This window comes from Argentina silus, assembly GCF_951799395.1.
Source record: "Argentina silus genome assembly, chromosome: 11".
NCBI lineage: Eukaryota > Metazoa > Chordata > Actinopteri > Argentiniformes > Argentinidae > Argentina > Argentina silus.
Genome location: NC_139665.1, coordinates 12,056,021 through 12,078,520, shown reverse-complemented (window position 1 = coordinate 12,078,520; position 22,500 = coordinate 12,056,021). Strand labels below are relative to the sequence as shown.

The 22,500-nt window shown below is 46.1% G+C and overlaps 4 protein-coding genes across 7 annotated transcripts in view; 3 read left to right on the top strand and 1 right to left on the bottom strand.

The window, feature by feature from the left end:
• Positions 1-3,700, top strand: part of sh2b2 (SH2B adaptor protein 2) — a 13,561-nt gene extending 9,861 nt beyond the window's left edge. Inside the window, exons 8-9 of the mRNA XM_083680903.1 lie at positions 472-643; positions 1,596-3,700. Coding sequence (XP_083537029.1) covers positions 472-643; positions 1,596-1,945 — 522 coding nt within the window. The 3' untranslated portion in view covers positions 1,946-3,700. The remainder of the gene's footprint in view (positions 1-471; positions 644-1,595) is intronic.
• A 1,383-nt stretch (positions 3,701-5,083) lies between these two features.
• On the bottom strand, positions 5,084-6,620 carry dnajc30b (DnaJ (Hsp40) homolog, subfamily C, member 30b). Its single transcript, XM_083680904.1, has 2 exons — positions 6,274-6,620; positions 5,084-6,084 (listed from the first exon to the last, which is right to left on the bottom strand). Exons 1-2 carry the CDS (start codon positions 6,586-6,588, stop codon positions 5,281-5,283), a joined length of 1,119 nt encoding a protein of 372 aa, XP_083537030.1. The 5' UTR covers positions 6,589-6,620; the 3' UTR covers positions 5,084-5,280.
• Positions 6,621-6,780: 160 nt separating this feature from the next.
• LOC310812375 (calcium-responsive transcription factor-like) lies at positions 6,781-10,459 on the top strand. Of its 4 annotated transcripts, none has more exons than XM_083680907.1 (6): positions 6,781-6,848; positions 7,203-7,337; positions 7,599-7,737; positions 7,889-8,033; positions 8,353-8,441; positions 8,895-10,459. In XM_083680907.1, exons 2-6 carry the CDS (start codon positions 7,232-7,234, stop codon positions 9,712-9,714), a joined length of 1,299 nt encoding a protein of 432 aa, XP_083537033.1. In that variant the 5' UTR covers positions 6,781-6,848; positions 7,203-7,231; the 3' UTR covers positions 9,715-10,459. The 4 variants fall into 4 exon arrangements, with proteins under 4 accessions (XP_083537033.1, XP_083537031.1, XP_083537034.1 ...); XM_083680905.1 differs by having other exon boundaries at positions 8,347-8,441; XM_083680908.1 differs by having other exon boundaries at positions 7,203-7,348; positions 8,347-8,441.
• A 531-nt stretch (positions 10,460-10,990) lies between these two features.
• Positions 10,991-16,553, top strand: bud23 (BUD23 rRNA methyltransferase and ribosome maturation factor). The gene is made up of 12 exons (XM_083680913.1): positions 10,991-11,127; positions 11,365-11,402; positions 11,537-11,632; positions 11,984-12,066; positions 12,350-12,446; positions 12,805-12,901; positions 13,314-13,364; positions 13,849-13,934; positions 14,191-14,236; positions 14,337-14,398; positions 15,091-15,180; positions 15,587-16,553. The coding sequence occupies exons 1-12, from the start codon at positions 11,080-11,082 to the stop codon at positions 15,639-15,641; spliced, it is 849 nt and encodes a 282-aa protein (XP_083537039.1). The 5' UTR covers positions 10,991-11,079; the 3' UTR covers positions 15,642-16,553.
• The last annotated feature ends 5,947 nt before the right edge of the window (positions 16,554-22,500 follow it).

Here is a 22,500-nt window from a genome sequence, read left to right as displayed (position 1 = left end):
TGTGTTCAGAAATGAATAAATCCAAGTAAGGAAGCATTTTTCTTTTCTCAGACATCTCTCTCTGTCTCTCTCTCTCTCTCTCTGTAATCCTCCCTTCTCTGTCTTTATCCTCTCTTTCTCTTTGCCCCTCCACCTGTTTTTTGTACCCTCAAAATTAACAAAACAATATTTTCAATCACAGGTTAAGCCTCAATCCAGTGAAAATTGTTTTTTGGATAATCTCATCTAAACCATCTCAGCGTTGTCTCTCTCTCTCTCTCTCTCTCTCTCTCTCTCTCTGTCTGTCTGTCTGTCTGTCTGTCTCTCTCTCTCTCTCTCTCTCTCTCTCTGTGTTTGTGAGCACCTACGGCCTGGAAAATGTTTTGTGATGTCGATGATGCTGGTTGCATTGTTATGTACTGACACAATAAAGGGGATTTTAAATTCATATTCTCTTTCTCTCTCTCCCTCCCCCTCCCTCCCTCCCTGCAGCACCTGCGTCTGTCAGTGAATGACAACGGCCAGTGTCACGTGCATCACCTCTGGTTCCACACGGTGTCTGACATGCTGAGACACTTCCACGCCCACCCCATCCCCCTGGAGTCGGGGGGCTCAGCTGACATCACACTGCGCTCCTACGTACAGGTGCAGCGCACCCCCACAGGTTCGACACACACATACACACACACGCACACACACATACACATACACATATACATACACACACACACATACACACACACATACACACACACACACAGAGTGAGATTTGGCTGTAAACAAGGTCCCTGGATGCTTTCAACAGCTCGTAAAAACACCTGAAGAGCAGAAAAACCTCTGAGTGGAGAAGTCTGTTAACGTTGCCAAAACAGTCGTGTTTTTTCCTGAGGTCCAACAGTCCGTCCGTCCGTCCCCACACACACACACACACAAACACACAGCCCTCCCCCCTGTGTCCCCAACACTGACCTGGCCAGGGCCTGCTCTAGTGTGTGTGAGAGGCCTTGGAGGATGGCTGGTAAGTGTGAAAGTTTGATGGATTGTCAAGGTTTGTCCGTAGAGTGAGGGAGCCAACACAACCCCCCCCCCCCCCCACACACACACACACCCACCTGGCATGGTATGAATGCCCTCCTGTGCAGGGCAGCGAGGGAAAGCCAGTGGTTTTGTATGCAGGCCCAGACTCAGGCCTCAACCCAACCTGATGCTCACAAAGAGGGCCTCTGTCTCGCCCTCGGGCCCTAGGCCTACACACACAGTCACACACACACACTGAGTAGGTTGTTGATACAGGGTGTAAAAGGCTTTTATTGATAGGCTACTTGTTGTTGTTGTTGTTGTTGGTTGCCACCAAGAGATAATTCTAAAGCAGATCCATACTACAGCTTGTGTTTCTATACAGCAATTTGATGAATGGTCCTTTTTATCCAAGTGCTGACTGGCTGCAGGGAAAGAGGATCAGAATGTAAACCATTATTATAGTGCTGTGTTGTGATTATTTGTCTCTCTGCCTCACACACAAACCCTTTCTCTCTCTCTGTCTCTCTCTCTCACTCTCTTTGTTCTCTCTCTCTCTCTCTCTCCTTCTCTCTCTCCCCCTGACTCACACAACACAGATGTGACCGTGCCTCAGCTCCCCTCCCCGCCCAGGGACCCAGGCTGTTGGACTGACCCGGCCCAGCCCACACTCCACCTCCCTGGGATCACACAGTCAGCGGGGCCCCCTTCTGACACCCCTCTCTCCTCCAGCTCCTCTTCCTCGCCCACCGCCCTTCCTTCCCTCTCCCGTGGTGCTGATTCAGGCGGCGTCGGAGGAGGAGGAGGAGGAGGGGGAGGGGGGCTGCAGAGTAGGAGCACCAGCTCCGAGCGCCTGCTAGAGCCCCCTGGTGGCGTGTCGGAGGATTACCACGACGCTGACGGCACTCGGAGGACCAGAGCTGTGGAGAACCAGTACTCCTTCTACTGAGGCGGGAGGCATCATTGGCTGAGACACAGGAAGCGTACAGGGATTCGCAGAGTGAACACCGCTGCTGATGAAGATGGTTCATATCACTGGATCACCAGTTCTGTTGTTTGATTGGTTGGTTTGGTTGTTTGTTTTTCTTCCCCGAGTAATTTCCTGTTTCTCCGACATGAAAAGGAAGTGAGCATTTTCAGACTGTTTCAGACAAACAACAGAGGCGATTTAAGGTTTAGTGTGTGAGTGAGCGGAGAGAGAGAGAAAGAGAGGGGGAGAGAGAGAAAGAGAGGGGGCGAGAGGGAAAGAGAGGGGGAGAGAGCGATAGATGGAGTGACAGATGAAGAGGGAGAGAAATAGGAAGTGGTCCAGTGGAGAGTCATATGGCTTTGATTCATTTCACCAGACCACTTCCTGACGGCCCTACCCACAATTCCCTGGGAACCGAGCCTCTGTCACCGCCCTGCTCGGTGATGGGGAGAAGAAATAAATGAAAGAAAGAAAGAAAGAAGAAAGAACCCTAAATAAATGGTTCTTCCCCTCCGGGTCTCCATCAGCATAACCTCTAATGTTTGTCAAGCTGCTTCTAGTCTGTTCCGGATATCCTGGCTCATGTCCCCAAGGGCTGTTTCAACAACCTCTGCTCTCACTTTGGTGAATGTTACCATCAGTACAGTGGTGGGAGTGTCTTAGTGTTAGTTGGAAGATACGTTTCAATGTACAGTGTGCAGCCAAACGGTTCTTGTGCCGCCTGCCGACAGACCTTTTCATCCAGTCTAACTGTTTGGCCATATTATGGTTTGTGCAGTGATGGCCTCAGGTTAGAGTGATGGGGAAATGATGATGATGATGATGATGATGGTGGTGGTGTTACGACATAACTGACAGAACACCAGACCTGGGTTCAAATAGTATTTGAAATCATTTACAAATACTTGCTTAATTGACTTTGCCTGGCACAATAGAACCAATGGAACAGCCCCAGAAATGCAAACCCCGCCCATCTGGGCCTGGCAGGCAAGCTCAAGTATACGCCCTAAGTATTTCAAATACTTTTTGACCCTTGTTGAAATCACACAGCTCAGCTCTTCCAGTGACAACATGATGCATTCATATCACTAGAAATCATATGCTGGGAATTCAGTCCGATTCAATATGTACTTGAAAAAACCATATGTATATTAATGCATACATACACATTCAACATGTTTCCGTTTTCCAGTTCCACACACTGATGGGGACAACCAAGATAGAAAGAGGGGTATTTCACACATATACAGTAATGCATAAACAATCCTGGTGAGATGACAACAAAACACCTGTCAGATAACTGACCAGAGGTCATGCAGAGGTGGCAGTAGCAGGCTGTTCTTGTCGACCAACGGCCGTTCGAGGTCTACCAATGACAACGGAGACCTTAGAACGGGAGTTTCCTCTGTCACGTTATCTCTTATTCTGGGTTACTTGTGTGGGTGTGGCTAACATCTGGCGTGGTACAGTATAATCCCAATGTTTGTGATGATTGATGTGCTACAGTAGTGATTCCAAAAAATCTGCTTCTGAGGTTTCCCCCCCTTCTTTCTGTGCTGGTTTAGCATTCAAGTCATATCAAGTCATACCATCCTCCCGAGTGATCACTCACTTCTGAGGAGAAGAGAGGCACATCTGAACTATGGAAGGAGATGTGCTTTGTTGTGTAACCAGATGATACAAAGACCAGCATAGATAGTGTGTGTGTGTGTGTGTGTGCGTGTGTGTGTGTGTGTGGGGGGGGGGGGGTGAACTGCAGTTGAACTCTAGGGGGAGTGGCTTAGAACAGTCCTAATGGCCCTGTCATAGTGACCCGGGGGCCATTTTAGAAAGGACAAAGGTGGCATTATCCTATTGTCAGATGGTGGCTTCATCGTTCGTTCAAGTTAAGTACACGGTCAGGGTGAGGTTAATGATTAGAATTGCATTTGTGGTTAGATATTGGTCGTAATATCTGGCCCTGTAGAGACAACCGTGGCCTCATATCAAACTAGCAGAGGAGGGAGGGGGGGGGGGGGGGGGGGGGGCAGTTTATGATGGTACATGTGCCAATTCGAATCGTATTTTTGAAGAGTATTTATTCCTCAGCCGCTGTAAATGACGTTTTCCTACTAGCAAGTCTTATTTATGTATAATCTTCGTTCTTCTCAATGAAATCCTCAGTGCGACCTGTCAGTAACACAAGACTCTGTTCACACGCCGAGTTTTGCTTCCTCTTATTTTCTTAGGATACTTAAAAAATTGCTGATTTCTGTTGTCTGACTGAGTTTTGAAGAGTCTGTGCAATTTTGTACAAAGTGATGTGCTTGACATACTACTTTATATTTCTGTGAATAAAACACGTGAACAAACTGTTACCAGACGAATGTGTGTCTCTGGTGTTTCAAAGCATACAGTAACAGTATATTGTGACAAGTGGACTTGTCTTTTATTTCTCTGTTATGTATGAACTACCTCTCATCTGTGTTAGCGCAGGTAAACGTAGCATCTTTCCTTCAGCAGCATCTCCCAGTGTTATGGAGTAGAGCGCCATCTAGTGTACAAACATTCACTTGGGCGGGGAAAAATGACCAAGTCACATTGCTGTCAAGAGGGAAACGATGAAAAGCTGGTATATCTTACGGTTTAATTGCAATCACTACGAAGCCCAAATATTAACAATGTAGTTATTACTTTGATACATTTGGATGGTGATTGAAAGAGAGACAACAACAATCAGGTTAGAAACAGAGAAACATGGGTTGATTTTTCATGAAGGATAATAGAACAAAATAGCCTTTATTCTTTGCCTCTATTCGATTGCCATTACCCAGTTTTCCTACACGTACACTGAGTAGCTCTTCTTTCATTAACAAAGCATTCATACACAAGGCCAGCGGTGGCTTTGGGCAGGTTCCATGACAGGGTGTCTCTCAGCTCCTGTACATCTCCCCTTAAACAACCCACAGCAGTTTGTAAGACTACGCAAGTACATACGTGTGTGTGTGTGTAATTGTTTGTGTCCAAGCGAAGTTAAGCTTAGGCCTACATCCTGTTTCAGTCTTAATAATCAGACTATATGAAGACAGCAGGCCTCCTTCACCTCCTTCACCCCCCCCCCCCCCCCCCCCACACACACACACACACACACACCCACTCCCACACAAAGTCAATGAGGTGCTTGAAAACAAAACAAAATTAGAGAAACATCCCAGCATTGTGCAACATTTCAACCGGCCCGGGCTCCAAAGCGTCTAAAAACACAACCTCCACGGGGGACAGCTCGAGAACAGCTCCTAAGAATAAATATATCTGAAGAGAATAAAAGATGTCCTTCAGGGCCTGAACAGACTGAGAAAGAGTACCCCTCCCGCGGTTAGCAGCACCCCCAACGTCACCTCAATCATCTTGCCTTGCTTCCACTTCTTGTAGGTCTCCTGCTGTTTCTTCAGGTGCTCCTCCTTCCTCGCCCTCATCTCCCTCTGCCTCTCCAGCTGACCCCCGTAGTGCGCCTGGTAAAACGCGTCAAAATCAAATATCGTCTTCCCCTTGGCATTATAGAACCGGTGGGACCTTTGCTGCTGCTGCTGCTGTTGTTGTTGTTGTTGTTGTGGGCCAGAGGCCCTGGTGCTGCCGGCCGAGGAGGGTCTTCCCGCCCCGTGGACGTCTGACTGACTGAGGATGCCGCGGTCGTACTTCCTCCGCAGGCCGATGCTGCCCAGCACGCTGTATGCCTCGCTGATCTCGCCGAAGCGCACAGTCGCCTCCTCGCTGTCCGGGTTCTTGTCCGGGTGGAAAATGAACGACTGTTTGTAGTACGCTGTCTTGATTTGGGACTGTGTAGCGCTCGGGGTCACTCTGAGGATGTCGTAGTAGGCCGTTTTGCTCCTGTATAGTAGGGGGGTGTCTGACTGGCTCTTCTTGCCCTTTCCTGCCCCACTGTAGGTCCTGGTGTATGTTTTGGCCTCGTGTTTCAACTGGGAGAATCTCCTGAGTCTTGAGCCTTGTTCCGCCAGTGAGACACACATGAGGGTGCTGAACGCTCTCAGTTGCTCGGGTGAGCTGGTTTCAGGGTGAAAGGTGGCCATAACAACACCCCTATGACTCCAACACGTCATCCTGCCAACCGTTAGGTTCACCTGGGAGCGGGACAGAGGTTGCACATTGTTGGGCGACAGGTAAAATGGGGAGTGAGGAACATGTAGGAGCTTGCTGTCCCGAACATCTGCTAGTTTGATTACCGGTATGGGCTTAGTAGCATCAGAGTCCAATAAAAGCACACCACAAGGTGTGACACTTGGCCAAACAGAGGGCAACGTCCAATTCACCTTTCCTCTCTCATGTATTGGCCTGGAAAGTCTCTGGGCTTCGTCTTGTATCTCCTGGCTTGAAAACCGAGTCAAGGAGCGTCCGTTTTCACTCTCAGGTTCCGTGCATGAACTTGCCCGACTGTCCCTCCGACACTCGCCAATCCCCAGGCCGGTTACCTTGACCCGACAGGTCCTTACTCTGATGACACAGGTCGCGGACGACACCGTTTCAGTTTGACCGTCGGCGCCGGAGAGGGAGTGCGTACTCGGTGCGCTTTTAAAAGCAGCGAGTCTGTACGCTCCGCTGCCCAGCCTGCGGGTGACCTCGGCCATTCTCCCGTGGCAGGATCACCGACGGCCATGGAAAAACGACCGAGGTGACACGGACAATCGATGCATCCGGTAAAAAAGGTGCTGTCCAATGAGAGACGAGGTAAACGGGAAGTCGTCACGAAAGCGCTTGCTGGCTAATCCAATCGTATCCGAGGATTCTGGGAGGCTCGAGTGTGACGACAACGTGTGCGACAGGAAGTGGGAAGCTCGGGTTTTGGACTTTTTGGACTGTCACATTACAGGCGGCTCGGTTCTGTTTGGTGAGTATCTAGCCAGCCCTGAACAGTCATTCTACCGGAGATGTCTGGGTTAGCTCCATTCATGTTTCATGTTTTGCTTGCTAGCTAGCGATCACCCTCTAACCCACATCAAAGAGGATGCAAACCAATATGTTTACCTGCAATGTACAGTAGTAGAGGGAGTCAGCAAAGCATCTTAGAAATACTCTGAAATCAGCCATTTACTGGGCACGCACATAATCATTCACATTATGCTATTTGGACGACCCCCCCCCCCCCCCCCCCCCCCCCCCCCTTGCAGCCAATTACAAAAAGAGCACCCAACCAATTGTTATCATTACACTGATAACATTGCCTTTTCATGTTACCTACAAGAGAACAGCTGAAGTGGAGGAAACGTGAGAATGATTTGCCTTTCTCAACCAGAGACTGAGTTGCATTGCTCCGCCATGGAATGTGACACCAGAGAAGAGGTTATAGACCTCTCTGTCATTTCTGCTTCTGATGAAGGTGAGCGCAAGGTGTGGATAGGCATCCTATTGCCCAGTGTTTTGTGTGTAGGCTACTAATGATATTAGTAATGTATAATTACACATTAGATCATGATGAATAGATGATTCACTTACTTAAACAAATGTATTTGTTGTAAGTCGCTTTGGATAAAGGAGTCTGCTAAATTTCCATAGATGGAAATGTAGATCAGCTGTATGTCTGATCTCTCCCACCCCCCCACCCCGCCATGATGTTTGTTGTCATTGTTGCGTTGACCAGATCTGGCCTGGATGCCACATACTTTTACACTGATCAGTCAGAGTGACGGCTACGTGTCTGGCACTGTGGCATCTGAGGAGGAGCTGGGGACCTTGCTAGAGAACCTTACCAGAGCATCTTCCACTTCTTTCAACTCATGGTACGCATATGAAATATCTCTACGAATCTCTATCTATACGAATTTGATAGAATGACAGAAATGCAGAGCCGTGGGTAAGGCTTTTCGTACTCTTTTTTCAAAATGCATGATGTCATTTTCATATTCCTTAACTTTTTGTGATCGTCTCCAGGTCTTATCACAAGAAAGATTTGAGCAAAAGAAGGCTGCTCTGGCAGGTGGAGGACTATGCGGAGAATGTACCGCTTTGTGTCGAAAAGAGAACAATCCTAGTCTGCCAGCATGGCAAAGCGCCCAAAAGACGCTCCAAAATGGAGGTGGGTAGGACTCATGCTCTACTGGCCGGTGTTTATTTTAAAAGTGTAATTATCTGGTAATTGCATGATCACACTTTGGTTTGGAGATTCATTGTACTAGGTAGTTACAAGCTGTGTTGAATTCTTAGAGGTAAGACAGTATACACTGTTAGCAGTTTTTCCTTTCTCTCCGTTTTGTAAATACCAGGTTCCAGCTTACCCTAGGCTGTACCGTAGTTGTTATTACGACTCTCTCATGAAGATTGGATAGACCTCCACTTCAGTTGTGACCTTGACTGTAGATACTTTATTTATTGACAAATCTGTTGTGTAGGAACAGCCCTCGGAACATGTCAAGAGGAGGAGATCCCGTGAACGAAATGAGAAGGTGGACTGCCCAGCAAAGATTTTCATCCGGCATGTCAGAAGGTAAGCGTAAGTCAATTTGCACCTCAATCTAAAGAGCAGTTTAATTTATAAAGTTTAATTTATAATAAAACGTAATAATAATAACATACAGTACCAGTCAAAGGTTTGGACACACCTTTCCAACAGTGTGCAAAGCTGTCATCAAAGCAAAAGGCTACTTTGAAGAATGTAAAATATAAAACATATTCTGGTTTGTTTAACACTTTTTGGTTTACTACATAATTCCATATGTGTTCCTTCATAGTTTTGATGTAAAAATAATAAAAATAAAGAAAAACCATTGAATGAGAAGGTGTGTCCAAACTTTTGACTGGTACTGTATAATTACAATTTTCCTTTTAAGGGACGGTTGGGGCAGGGGGAAAAAAGGGACTAGAAATTATGCAAGCAATGCTATCAAATAAAACTAAGCTTTGAGCATATGTTCATAAAACAATTTGTTTATTTGTTAAGGTATGACACATTCAGTGTGGCTCAGGACCCTTCCAGGGTGAAGAAAGAAGAGGCCATGAGTAAGCTGAAGGAGGCGCTGTCCAAAACCAGTCCGACCTCATCAACGTTTATTCACGTCAAATTCCCAGTTGCCGGAGCTCACGAAAATCACAGCGTCAACTCTGGGAGCAGCTTGTCAAGGAAAATACACCCAGAAGTGAGGACAAAGATTCACGATTATGTGGCGTTAGGGGTAACGTCTGTCCCATCTATAAAAAGAGCTCTGAAGCAGTTTGTCTCAACTGAGCTTTGTGGACAGGACACATGCAAGCCCCATGAGGGTGACAAGGCATACTTCCCCACGGAACACACCATCGGTAACTATGTCTACTTGGCAAAGGGGAATTTTAACTCAGAACTTCATCTGAAAACTTTGGAAAGAAGCGAGGACCACATGGGACAGCATGAAGACACCAGCGAGCAGGAGGACATCACGCGCGTGGATGAGGACAGTCACAACACCATGAAGCTGGAGGCCAAAATGGAGCAGAGCGAGGAGGATGCCAGGGAGAAGCTCGTCACAGCTGCACGGGCGGCACTGAGAGAGGAAGTGGACAAACTAATGAACGCCTCTTATCTGTGTGCTGACATTGAGTCCTTACTGAAGGTGAGCGTGGCTGTGGCAGACATCGCACAATCCTTTATCAATCCCCGTCCACAGAGAAACAAGGGGAAAAGTAAAAATCCAGCCGCCTTGAGCACTCGCACCAAGGGTGCTGCTAAACGGAAAACTAAAGGCAGCCAAAAACAGAAGACAGTTGTGGTTCAAAGGTTTGCCTAGACGTTTGCCTAGACGTTTGCCTAGCCACGCAGGTTGTTTTTTTACATAAAGCCTACATATGTATTAGGCTTAACAACTGATGAAATGCCTCCTATTCAGTACTGCATTATAACGTGATGAAATTCTCAAATACATTTTTTTTCACTCTCACCCCCGCAGCTGTGGCAGAGCGCTCATTACAATACCGATGCGTGCAGATCCTAAGTGGTCACATGCTGGTAAACTCTGTTCAGCATCCCCCTCATTGTGGTCCTGTATGGCTCAGTTGGTAGAGCATGGCGCTAACAACGCTTAGGTCGTGGGTTTGATTCCCGCTGGGACCATATTTACTGAAATGTATGCACTCACTGCAATGTAAGTCGCTTTGGATAAAAGCGTCAGGTAAATGGCCTATATTGTACTAGTCAGAGACCGGCACATGAGAACGAAGCAGGTGACGTGTGACGGCCTCATAGCCGACAGGAAGGTTTATCTCGGACCGTGTTAGAAGGTTCGTATGCCGTGTTTCGGTCACCGTATTTGGAGGCCATCACATCCTACAGAGTTGGCGATTGAATGTTAATTTATTGTGTACGTGTCTGGGGTTTGTAAGGAAGTGCTTTCTTTTCCTAAATGACTGACAGTGTTTTTTTTCCATTTCTTCCCAAATTTTTCATTTTAAATATGTTTTCCTACATGTTCATACTCCCATAATGTTATGATGATGTCTTTGCTACAGAGGACTAGCAATAAAGACTGTTATGACACCCTTGATATTCTTCAGCCTTATTAGTTTGTGGTTTATTGAGTTCTGAAAATCTGAAATCACCTAAACTATGATATAACTCATATTTAGATTGCTGTGAGTTGATTATGTATTACTCTAAGACCACTATTGTCAAAGTGGGGTACGTGTACCCCTGGGGGTACGTGGATCGTTCTAGGGGGTATGCGAAATAAATCTGATTTCCCTTCCCAAACAGTCCTGTTGAATAGCCGACTGCAGTCTCAGTACCAAAAATAAATGCATTCACCCTATCCAACAGAATAATATTATCACAATGTCTAATATGTAAGGGATAATGTTCATAGAATATCAATTAGGCTACAAAATAACCTACAGGGGGTACATGACTGTTAAAAGTTTGGGAACCACTGAGACTAGAAATCCAACTCTGTAGACCACCATTAAAAACTCCAGCGACAGGCCAGTGCATTCAGCTCAAAAAACGTCTCCTGTCCCTTTAAAAGAAATATCCACGTTCTTGTCGCTGGAATATTACGTCACGAGTGTGGACCGTTCCCAGCTGTAGTACACGACAACAACATTTCAGTTTGGGGGTTTAAATTATAATTCATACATCTGTCCTAGCATAACAAATAAACATGGCCTCCAGTTGTCGTCGACCCGAGCATATGGCCCCGCCTGAAATGGTTAGTACGACATTTTAAATGGTTTTAACGACAGTAAACAACCTGGTTAGCTGGCTAACAGCTAACGCTAGACTAGCTAGTAGGAGGACTGCTCTTCTGCCAAAATACCTTGATGTCGTCACCAAATGTCACTGTTTTGTACGTCCGACACAGTTGATCTTGGTCTGTTGGTATTAAAGGTGGTACCAGAAGTGCAGCCACACCTGACAGAGTGTCTGATTTCTTCTAATCTTGCAGTTCTACAATGAAGCCGAGGCCAAGAAGTATTCTCAGAAGTACGTCATGGGTTTGAAATGTGTCTCCTAATAATGTGTTCATGCTATTCCCTTGGTAACTATGCATAGATAGGCAAAAGGTTACTCAATGTAAACAGAGTAGAGTCTTTACTTTGTTATTTTTCGATCTCCAGCTCTCGAATGATTGAGATCCAGAGTCAGATGTCAGAGAGGGCGGTGGAGCTGCTCAGCTTGCCCGAGGACCAGCCGTGTTTCCTGCTAGACGTGGGGTGTGTATCGGTCCTGGCCAAGAGGAGATGTGGAGGGTCCCTCTTCGCCAACCACCTCAAAGTGTATTTTGTTTTGGCCTGGGGCGGTCCAGTGGTCTAGCACCACGACCTACAGTGCACGTCAGAATCTGGCCCATGCCTTGCTGACATCCCCTCTCCTCCTTACTTTCCTGTCTCTATCCAGTAAAGAAAAAAATATAACCTTGGGACTGCCCCCACTCCAAAAAATGAAAAGAAAAACAGTGTATTTCACTGTGACTATTTCAGTCAGTGTGAAGTAGAGAAGCCAGTCAGATGGTGCCTGTGGGAACAGTAACATTGACGCTGGGTTGGCCATGATGTCCCATTTAGGTGCGGCTCTGGGCTCAGCGGAGACTACCTGTCTGAGGAGGGGCATTGCTGGGTTGGGATTGACATCAGCACAGCCATGTTGGGTAAGCATGGCATCCAAAGAATTCTAAGAACATTATTGTTATTGTTACTTTATTAGGTACACCTTGCTAGTACTGGGTTGGACCCCCTTTTGTAGCCCATCTGCGATTCCCCCCCACAGCATCAGATCCATGCCAAGTCAAGAATTGATGCACAATGACCTGGACCAAAACCCAGGAAGCCTAGTGACCTGAAAAGTCACGGGTTAATGAGACACCTTGTTTTGCACGTGGATAAGCTGTCAAATGACTCTCCTCTCCATTGCTGTGTTGTTGTCTCCTCCAGACGTGGCTCTCGACAGGGAGGTGGAGGGGGATCTGGTGTTGGGGGACATGGGCGAGGGGATGCCCTTCAGGCCCGGCACGTTTGATGGATGTATCAGGTAAGGGATTCTTATTGGGGACTTATTAGGGGCGGCAGGTCACCTAGAGGTTAGAGAGGTCTGCCAGCAATCGGTCGGTCGCTGGTTCGATCCAAAACACCAACTATTAATTTGAATTGACTCCCTCCCTCCTTCTCTCCCTCCCTCCCTCCTTCCCCATCCGTCTGCCCCTCTCTCTCCCTCCCTCCTTCCCCAACTGTCTGCCCCTCTCCGTCCGTCCCTCCCTCCCTCCCTCCCCATCCGTCTGCCCCTCTCCCTCCCTCCCCAACTGTCTGCCCCTCTCTCCCTCCTTCTCTCCCTCCCTCCCTCCCTTCCTTCCTCCCTCCCCATCTGTCTGCCCCCCTCCCTCCCTCCTCAGTATCTCTGCTCTCCAGTGGCTCTGTAACGCTGATAAAAAGACACACAGCCCTCCTAAGAGGCTCTACAAGTTCTTCAGCTCTCTGTACTCCTCACTGGTAAGCTGTTGTCCCTCTGTGTGGTGTCTGTGATGTCCTTCTGTGTGGTGTCTGTGATGTCCCTCTGTGTGGTGTCTGTGATGTCTCTCTGTGTGGTGTCTGTGATGTCCCTATGTGGTGTCTGTGATGTCCCTCTGTGGTGTCTGATGTCCTTCTGTGTGCTGTCTTTGATGTGTCTGTGTTGTCCCTAAAGGTCTCTGTTACGAACAGTCACTGCATGTTTTGAGTCCATGTAAAATCATCCTCCTATCCCTGAAATTCAAAGACATATGATTTGCGAATGTGTGAGACAAATGATTCAAGAGACAATTGTTAGCATTTTAGAAAACAAATGTTTTGGCAGCCTCTCATCAGAGTTGGTTTAAGTGATCAAACACACTGCTCAGTTCTTGTCTGATTTGTTTTCCTTCAGTCCCGAGGTGGTCGTGCGGTTTTTCAGCTCTACCCTGAGAACTCTGAACAGGTACATTCATATCTACACATATTCACTACCTATCTTCTGCTGTAGACTGAAGACCCATCTCTTCAGGCTACATCTTAACTGTCCCTCCAAAAGACCTCTTCATCCCCCACTACTCTGAGCAAGTTTCTCGCCTGTAAATACATTTTTAAACAAATCTTCCTTTCTTCTAGCATTGTGACTCCTAATAGCCCCTGCCAATAGCCCCCTAGCATAAATTAATTTTTCTTATGATGACTGATGGATAGATGATTCACTTACTTAAACAAATGTATTTGTTGTAAGTCGCTTTGTATAAATGTCTAAAATGGAAATGGAAATGTACACTCTCCTCTGTTGGGTCCCTAACTCACCTCCTCCCTCTCTCTTCCTCTCCTTTTCCACTCCTCGTTCCTCCCTCTCTTTTCCACTCCTCATTCCTCCTCTCCTCCCTCTCCTCCTCCGAACGATGGTGGTTGTGGTGTCCCCTCCCTCCCTCCCTCCCCAGTTGGAGCTGATCACCTCCCAGGCCATGAAGGCAGGCTTCAGTGGAGGCATGGTGGTGGACTACCCTAACAGCACCAAGGCCAAGAAGTCAGTCCTGTAGAGCAGCGCTTCCAAAGCCATGTTTTTGTTGTTGTTTTGATCAGCCTAAAGAGTTATAGGGTGTTCTTTATTTACCAGTTATTATAGTAATCAGGACAACAGTAATTGCTACAATACTGCTAACTTCACAGGAGTGTGAATGTCATCTCTGGAGACGTTTTCTTTTTTTTAATGTTTTTATTTTGTGGATTGGGTCTGGGCTGCTTTTCAACATGGACTGACCTCCATTTTTGATTCCCTCCAGGTTCTTCCTGTGTTTGTTTGCCGGGATGTCCGGAGTCCTTCCCAAGGTGAGGAGGAGTGGAAAGGAAGGAGGAGGACATTTCTGATAATGATGTTTCTAACCTGTCTGGAAAATGTTTCAACTCTTTCTGTCCCCTTCCGTTTCAGGGGCTGGGGTCAGAGACAGTAGATCGGGGCGTCCCAAACCAAGTCCAGTTCACAGGACAGAGGTAAACAAATACCCCGCCCTCTTCTACCACCGTTCTGTTCAGATGGAACGAAAGATCTCGGACAACAACATCTTCAATTTGAGCACTTCCACTTAAATGGTGGTATGGAATATCGACATGAATACGTCAGAAACAAGATTACACACAGAATCTGGAATACTACGACTATAAAACTCTGCTAATGGTGAAGTGTACCTTTAACTCTAATGCTTGTCCTATTGAGAAGTTGATGGTGTTAATGACAGGTCAGGTCTGGTCCTCTGCTCAGGGCAGGCCAAGCCTCCCCTGTCCTGACAGAGGCTTTAGGACCCAGAGAGACAAGAGGGCTGTCGCCCTGCCTGACCAGAGTTACCGTCCTGCAGCTTTTCCTCCCTCTGACACGCTGGTTCCATCCAGTCCCACAGTTATGATGCAGATCATATGTGTACAGTATGTGGTGTTAACTCAACCACCTGCCAAAGAGTTCCGGAACACTCACCACCTAGAGTGTTCCAAGTGTTCTATGTGGTGTTTACCTAGCAACAACACGTTGATTGGCTACAAAATGAAGCATCATAATGAATGGGTTTTCGGGTTAATAGAAATAGAAATGACCTCATCACACCCCAACCCCCCCCCCCCCCCCCCCCCTTCTCTCTCTCTCTCTTTATTTCTCTCTCTCTCTCTCTCTCTCTCTCACTGTTTCTGTGAAGATCTCGCTTCAAGAACATGAAGGGGAAGTCAGCGAAAAAGGGCAAAGACTGGATCCTGGAGAAGAAGGAGAGGAGGAGGAGACAGGGCCGGTATGTACCGTACCTGAACTGGGCTTACTGGGCAACCATGTGACCCTGCACGGCTCAGCCAGACTTGGAGCGATCAGCAAAAGAAATGCAGACGTGACACAACATGGTTGTCATCAGTTCTCATATTATATAAGTTAGGACATTAACAGGGCATTTTGGATAGATAGATCAGCTTTGAAAAAATGTAATTGTAATTCTCTTCGATAGCATTGCTTGCATCATTTCTAGTCCCTTTATTATTATTTTTTCTCCCTGCTTCAACCCTCCCCTAAAAGGAACATTTTAATTATTATTATTTGTTTTTATTATAATTATTTTCTTTATTATTATTATTTTGAGGTTTTAGTATTAAGTATCTAAGTATTAAGTATATTAAGTATTTCGTATCTGTCTCTTCTTCTTGCAGGGAGGTCCGAGCAGACACAAAGTACACTGGGCGCCAGAGAAAACCCAACTTCTAACGTCCTCGCCAGCGTCTGTCTGTCCCGCCCTGAAGTTCCACACGGTTGGACTGCGTGGTCAGAGGAGACAGAACCACCAAGACTTGGACTCCAAACATCCATTTCTATTCAGTTCTGGGAATGGGACAAATTAGACAATTTGATAAACGGAAGACAAAAATTGTGATTTGTCTGTTTATATAAATGGGAGGTCAGTTGATTGTCACTTCCCAGGTGAAGTGAGATGCATGGAGCGGTTGTCTTCCCTGACCCCCGTCTCTCCACAGACTGACTGACACATTTACATTTGACATTTTAGACATTTAGCAGACGCCTTTATCCAAAGTGACTTACAACAAGTACATTTGTCTAAGTAAGTGAATCATCTATCCATCAGTCATCATAAGAACAATTAATCTATGCTAGAACCAGGGGTTATTGGCAGTCACAATGCTAGAACAAAGGAAGATTTTTTTTTAAATTGATTTACAGGAGAGCAACGTGCACAGGGGGGTAGTGGGGATGAAGAGGTCTTTAGGAGGGACCGTTAAGATGTAGCCTGAAGAGACGACACCAACCATGCCAGTGGAGGAACCACAGGATTGAGATTATATTTACACTTACATTTATGGCATTTAGCAGACACCTTTATCCAAAGCAACTTACAACAAATACATTTGTTTAAGTAAGTGAATCATCAGTTATCATAAGATAAAGTAATCAATGCTCCATTGGCAGTCACAATGCTAGAAGAAGGATTTTTTTTTTTTCACTGTATTTGTATGAAAGCAGCGTCAGCTCACTGACTGTTTGCCCCCCATCATATCATTGATGTTCTTTTCCCTCACAGTGCAGATTCTATTTTAAGTATTTGTGAGAGACTGCCACTGTACACCTGTGTGGGAGTGGGAATTAAACACCTGTCTACTTGCACCTGGTCTTGTCTCAAGTTCCTTCACCTGCCCACAGAGGTCGCCCTGTCACATGTAATTTCGCACAGAAATTCCTTCCACACCATCGTTAGCTCAACAGGGCGTTATTTTTATACAACCTGTTGGATGAATTTTCCTAATCGAATATTTGATCTCCCCTTTGGATTTGTGTCGTCAGACTATCATTGCGGGACGCGTAAAATATACCCTCAGCCCCCTCCCTCCCCCCCTAAATTGTTTTGTTAGCTTAAATTATATGATAATACCACACCCCAATGCCATGATTACTGAGACTGGGACATCTTGGGTTAAAAGCGGGTGGCCTCGCCTCACCTTTCATGCGCGTCACGCCGTAACAAGTGGTCCCACCTTCCATAATAGGAGTGGTGGTGAAGTCACGCTCCCACCCAGGCGAGAAACGCGCACTCTTGTCCGTTGGACACTGATTTGGCCGCTCTCGCATCTCGCTGACTGCCGCTCCTTGGAGAAATAAGATAAGCCTAGATAGAGAACGATAGGAGAAACTGGCACCACCATCATCATCATCACCTTCACAGAGCCGCCTGTATTACGGGAGCCTGTGGATAAGTGTGTTATTGTTACCTTGAAGTGATCATGAAAGACCGCACGCAAGAACTCAGACATGTGAGTAAAAGCATGAGCACTTTGAGATGTTGACTGTGTTGTTTAAATCGGAGAGCAAGTGGTTCAAACTATTTAGTGCCACTGCCAATTCGACATAGGGTTGCAATTACATGAATAGCTGGATATTATTCCTACCAGAAGTCTGTTTGTATTGATCTGAGAAACAGGTGTGCCAAGCAACAGTTGTTAAATATTACAATTTTGCACAATAGTATAAATCTGATAGCCCTAATAAACGGCTGAAACCTGTCATAACGGTTTGATAGTGTAGTTTGTCATTATCGAGTTACTCTTACGTGTCAGGTGACATCGTTCATAGACCATAGCCTATTCGTACCTTATACAACAGGAAACTATTTTATTCAAGCTGCAGTACCGGTGTCGATTATTGAGGCGTTGCTTCCAATTGATCATCAGATAGTGAGACGAGAGAGAGATAGGGGCGTTTAATTCTCTTCATTCACTGGGAGTTGAGGGTGGAGAGGTTGCGCGCTGCTTAGACTCACTCCTGGTCATCATACACCAATCATTCACACATCTTTATTGTATCGTCCATTTCTTTTAACCATATTTTAATTTCCTAGGCTGCTGGTGGTGTGCGAGCGTGCGTGTGCGCGCGCCCCCTCGCATGCATTAGTCTGTGTGACTGAAAAGTCCTAGGACGCAGGAGATGGAGGCCATGGTCAGACCTGTGTGTGAGTGGCGAGGGACAGAAGGAAACAGTTCACAGCTCCTCAGTTTTCAGTGGAGATCTCTGTATGAATTGGCCCCAGGGGGGACAGTGACTTGGCCTCTCAGCCTCTCCCTCTCAGCCTCTCCCTACGTGTGTGCGTGTGCGTGCGTGTGTGTGCGCGCGTGCATGTGTGTCAGCTTGTCTTGCTGGAACTGTACAGGGCTCTTTCAAGAGATAAATTGGGCACACTGCTGTGTTACCGGCTGAGAGCAGGGAAGGTGTGTGTGTGTGTGTGTGTGTGTGTGTGTGTGTGTGTGTGTGTGTGAGAGAGAAAGAGGGAGAAAGAGAGAGAGAGATAAAGTGTGTGTGTGTTCCTTGAGAGCCATTCTCAGGCTGATACTTCTCGGATGGAGAGTCGAAATTCTCAGCCAGACAGAAGGTGGGAGTAGACTACATTTTGTTGGATGAGGCGAAGATTTTTCCATTCTGTTTTTCATCTGACTCTTATCCTCCCAATTTGAGAACTAGTGGTTTGCACCTTGCAGTGAAGCTTCTGTAATTTGGCTGGTGACGTATTCTGCGGATGGTGGTCTCTGACACACTCACACCTACCTCCTGGAGAGTGTTCCTGATCTGTGGGACAGTTGTTTTGGGGGTTTTCTTAATTATGATGAGCATTCTTCGTGCGTTCACCAGTTTTTTGTTTTTTTCTTCCTATTTATTGATGTTCCAAACTGTGATTCTGGCTATGTTTCTGATATTGTTGTGGTTTTCTGATTTTTCAGCCTAATAATGGCTTCCTTGTCTTTCATTGACACCTCTTTGGTTCTCATGTTGACAGACACCAATAACAAACTCCAAAGGCAAACGCAAAGCCTAGAATCAATACTAGACATTGACAGCTCTCTTCTGCCTTCACATATGATGTGACAGAACACACCTGACTTACCAGAAACACCTGTCAGCCAATTGTCCCATTACTTTTGGTGCCCTATGTATAAAACGTGTTTTAGCATTTCTAAATGGAGAAACCAATATGTACACAAATACCCTCAAATAAAAGCTCAGAATCTCTACTTTAACCTCCCAGTAATTGTTTCTAATTGTTTCAAATCCAAACCTTTGGAGAATAGAGCATCGCTGTCCCATGACTTAAGCAGGGTTCTATACATGTGTTGTTGGGGCATCTGTATATCGGTTCTGTTCCAATACCATGACTCATATGATTACTACGGCAACTACAACATACAATATGCTAAACATCTGCACCGCTGTGACTCCCAACCCTTTATCCATCAGCTCAGTCTGCTGAAGCTGTCGGTGTCTGTGACTCTCTGACCGTACCAGTCATGCCCTCTCCCTGCCCTGCCCCTTCCATGGCCACCCAGCAGCATGTTCGTTTAGTGACAGATGGCGTGCCCACAAACGAGGTGTGTCTGGTCTACAGGAGCTCACAGACGGCCTTATTTCAGACTTCCTCCCCTGGAGGGGAGCTGCGCCCATCTGTCAGATGTTAATGGCTTTTCTTTGATGGTAAACCTGTACTCCTGCCAGTCCTCCACTCCCTGGTCGCCTGGTGGCACTTCACCTCCCTGTTCCTACGTGGTCTTAGCTCTCCAGCTTTTCTTCCTCCTTTCTGATCGCCTTTCTCCCGTCAATCTCTCCATTTTTGGCTCTCTCCCTTGATTAATCCCCTTTCTCCTCCTTTTTTTCTACCCCTTTCCTTATCCCTTGATTAGCTCCTCTCTTTTCTCTCTCTTCCTCCCTTCATCCCTTCTTCTCTGATTAACCCCCCCACACACACACACTCTTTCCCTCTTTACCACTGGTGATTCACAGTGAGTCACTGAGGGCTTCCTCCCCCCCCCCCCCCCCCCCCCCCCCCTCCATCCCCTCTCTCACGTCACGTTCCTCCCCCTCTCCTCTCCTCTGTCTCCTGCAGTACGAGCCTGTTAGTTAGTGTTACTATCAGCCTGTTGGTTAGTGTTACTATCAGCCTGTTGGTTAGTGTTACTATCAGCCTGTTGGTTAGTGTTACTATCAGCCTGTTGGTTAGTGTTACTATCAGCCTGTTGACATGCTGCTGCTGGGGGTTTGAGTGACACATTAACTAATAGGAGGGATGAGGAGCACTGACCCAGCGGTCGTGTGTGTGTGTGTGTGTGTGTGTGTGTGTGTATGTGTGTGTGTGTATGTATGTGTGTGTGTATGTATGTGTGTGTGTGCACCTTTCTCCTCACTTCTCTCTCCTACCCCCCCCCCCTCTCTCTCTTTCTCTCTCTCTGTCTCTCTCTCTCTGCCTCTTCTGTCCTTGTCCTGAACTTGACTCTTAGAGACAGAGACAGAGAGAGGTCCTTCTGAACACAGAGCCTAGGTTAGAAGCCTAGGTGTCAGTTGTTGATGACTAGCTGTGGTCTGTGTTCAGTAAACTGAGACTGGGTCAGTTGATGATGACTAGCTGTGGTCTGTGTTCAGTAAACTGTGTTTTACAGATGAAGCTTTGTTTGTTTTTGTTGGTCTGTGTTGCAGGAAGTGAAGAAGACACAGTCTAACAGTGTGTTGGTATTGCTTCGCTCTGTCATCATAGCAGATACAGTAAGACAGACAGGCAGACAGGCAGACAGGCAGACAGGCAGACAGGCAGACAGACAGGCACACAGACATTCTTAGCTATCGTAAAACATGCAGGTCATTCTCTGTCTCATATTGGTTGGCACCCCAGGGCAATGTTTTGAGACAAATAAATACAGATTTGCATTTTGTTAGTAAGGGATAACTATATATCATGGTAAATTCTCTGGAGGCCATATCTTCCCACAGTTCAAATTAAATTAGCAGCAAACCGACCTCCCTTACTCTCCATGTCTGGAGTAGGAGTTTTCTCATTTCATGGTTGTATACAAATTGTTATCAAATTTGTTGCAACATTATTTTTGGATGCATAAAGGGAGAATAGAAACTTATTATATTCATCCTCACTTTCCTCAATTAGAATAAATAATACATTTACGTCAACAAGTTTGAAATACTGTACAGTCTGTAAGCGGGCAGTGGTGATTGAAGCTTGAAGAAAAAAAACAAAAGAACATGGATGTTACAATGTTTATCTTTAGTTGTGTATAAATCATCCCGGTAATACTGTACATTAAGGTGCCCGTTATAAAGGGTTTACAACTGATTTATATTGACTTTATAAACTATTGGTTATTTGTTTAGACCTCCTTTATAAAGCATCAACAGTCTTATAACCCATAAGTTATGAGTTGGAATTGTTGTATTTTCTGTATCTACTGTTATTTACCGTTACTACTTTTAGTGCTCATATTTATGTTTACATTTTATATTTATTATGCTGTATTGTTGATGTTGATTGATGTTGTCAAGCTGCTCTGCCTCAGGCATGTATACTTGTATATGATGTAATCACATAAACTTGAACTTTGAACTTGAACATAGGGGGAGAGAGCGGGGGAGGGAGACAGATGAGATTGTGCCTGAGTGGATGTGATGGGGAAGCAACAAGGAAAAAGGAGGTAAACAAAAGGGTAGATCTTTAAGAAGATGAACAAGACGGAAGGAGGGGGGGTGGTAATGGAAGGAGAGGGGGGGGTAAGGGGAAGGGGGGGGGGGGGGGGGGTAAGGGGAAGAGGGACGTGACGGGGGAGGAACACAACGCGAGAAAGAGAGATGGAGAGAGAGAGAAAAGAGGAGTGGGTGGAAGGGAGAGAAAGGATAGAGAAAAAGAAAGAGAGAGAGAGAGAGAGAGAGAGAGAGGAGAGAGATACTGCACCGAGAGAGAGGGGATTGAAGAAGGTAGAACGAGGGCTTTGACTGACTTCTCATATCGCCACCTATTTAGTAGCCGTTTTCTCTATGCAAGCTGTCTTCCACAGTCGCTAATTGGCTTGCTAAGCTACTGCCCTTAAACTAGGACACATCCCGAAAGTTCAGGATTAGAAAGTTTTGCAATATACAACATTTATGAAAATTATATATTCACAATGCCAGTTTGGCATACTCGATTTGCCTTTTCATGTGGTATGATTCACTACACACTATTCAGGAAGTCCTTTCCGATTTTAGTCCCACAATTCAATGGAGCAGGTAAGGAAGGCGGGCATTAGCGAAATGTAACCAATCACCGTGAACATCATGGTTGATCTACAGATGAGGTCCTCTGTGGCTCAGTTGGTAGAGCATGGTGCTAACAACGCTTAGGGTTCGATTCCCGCTGGGACCATATATGCACTCACTGCAATGTAAGTCGCTTTGGATAAAAGCGTCAGCTAAATGGCATATATATATTATAGATGACTGCTTCTCAGTATGAATGATGTGATAGTACGTTTAAATGTGTTGCTTACTCAACACACTTTTGTAGTATGGTTAGTATGCAATATATACTTTGAGTCATCAGTAAGCAGTGTGAACTTTATGGGGATGTGTCCTAGTTTAAGGCCAGTAGCTTAGCAAGCCAATTAGCAACTGTGGAAGACAGCTTTAACTGGGGGAGAGAACTGTAATGAGGACGTATCCTTCATGTCTTAGTTTTGCATATAACCTCCCAGGCTTCTATAACAAGTGAGTCGCTCTCATCTTGCCTGGGGCTTCTGTCTGCTGAAGAAGCTAA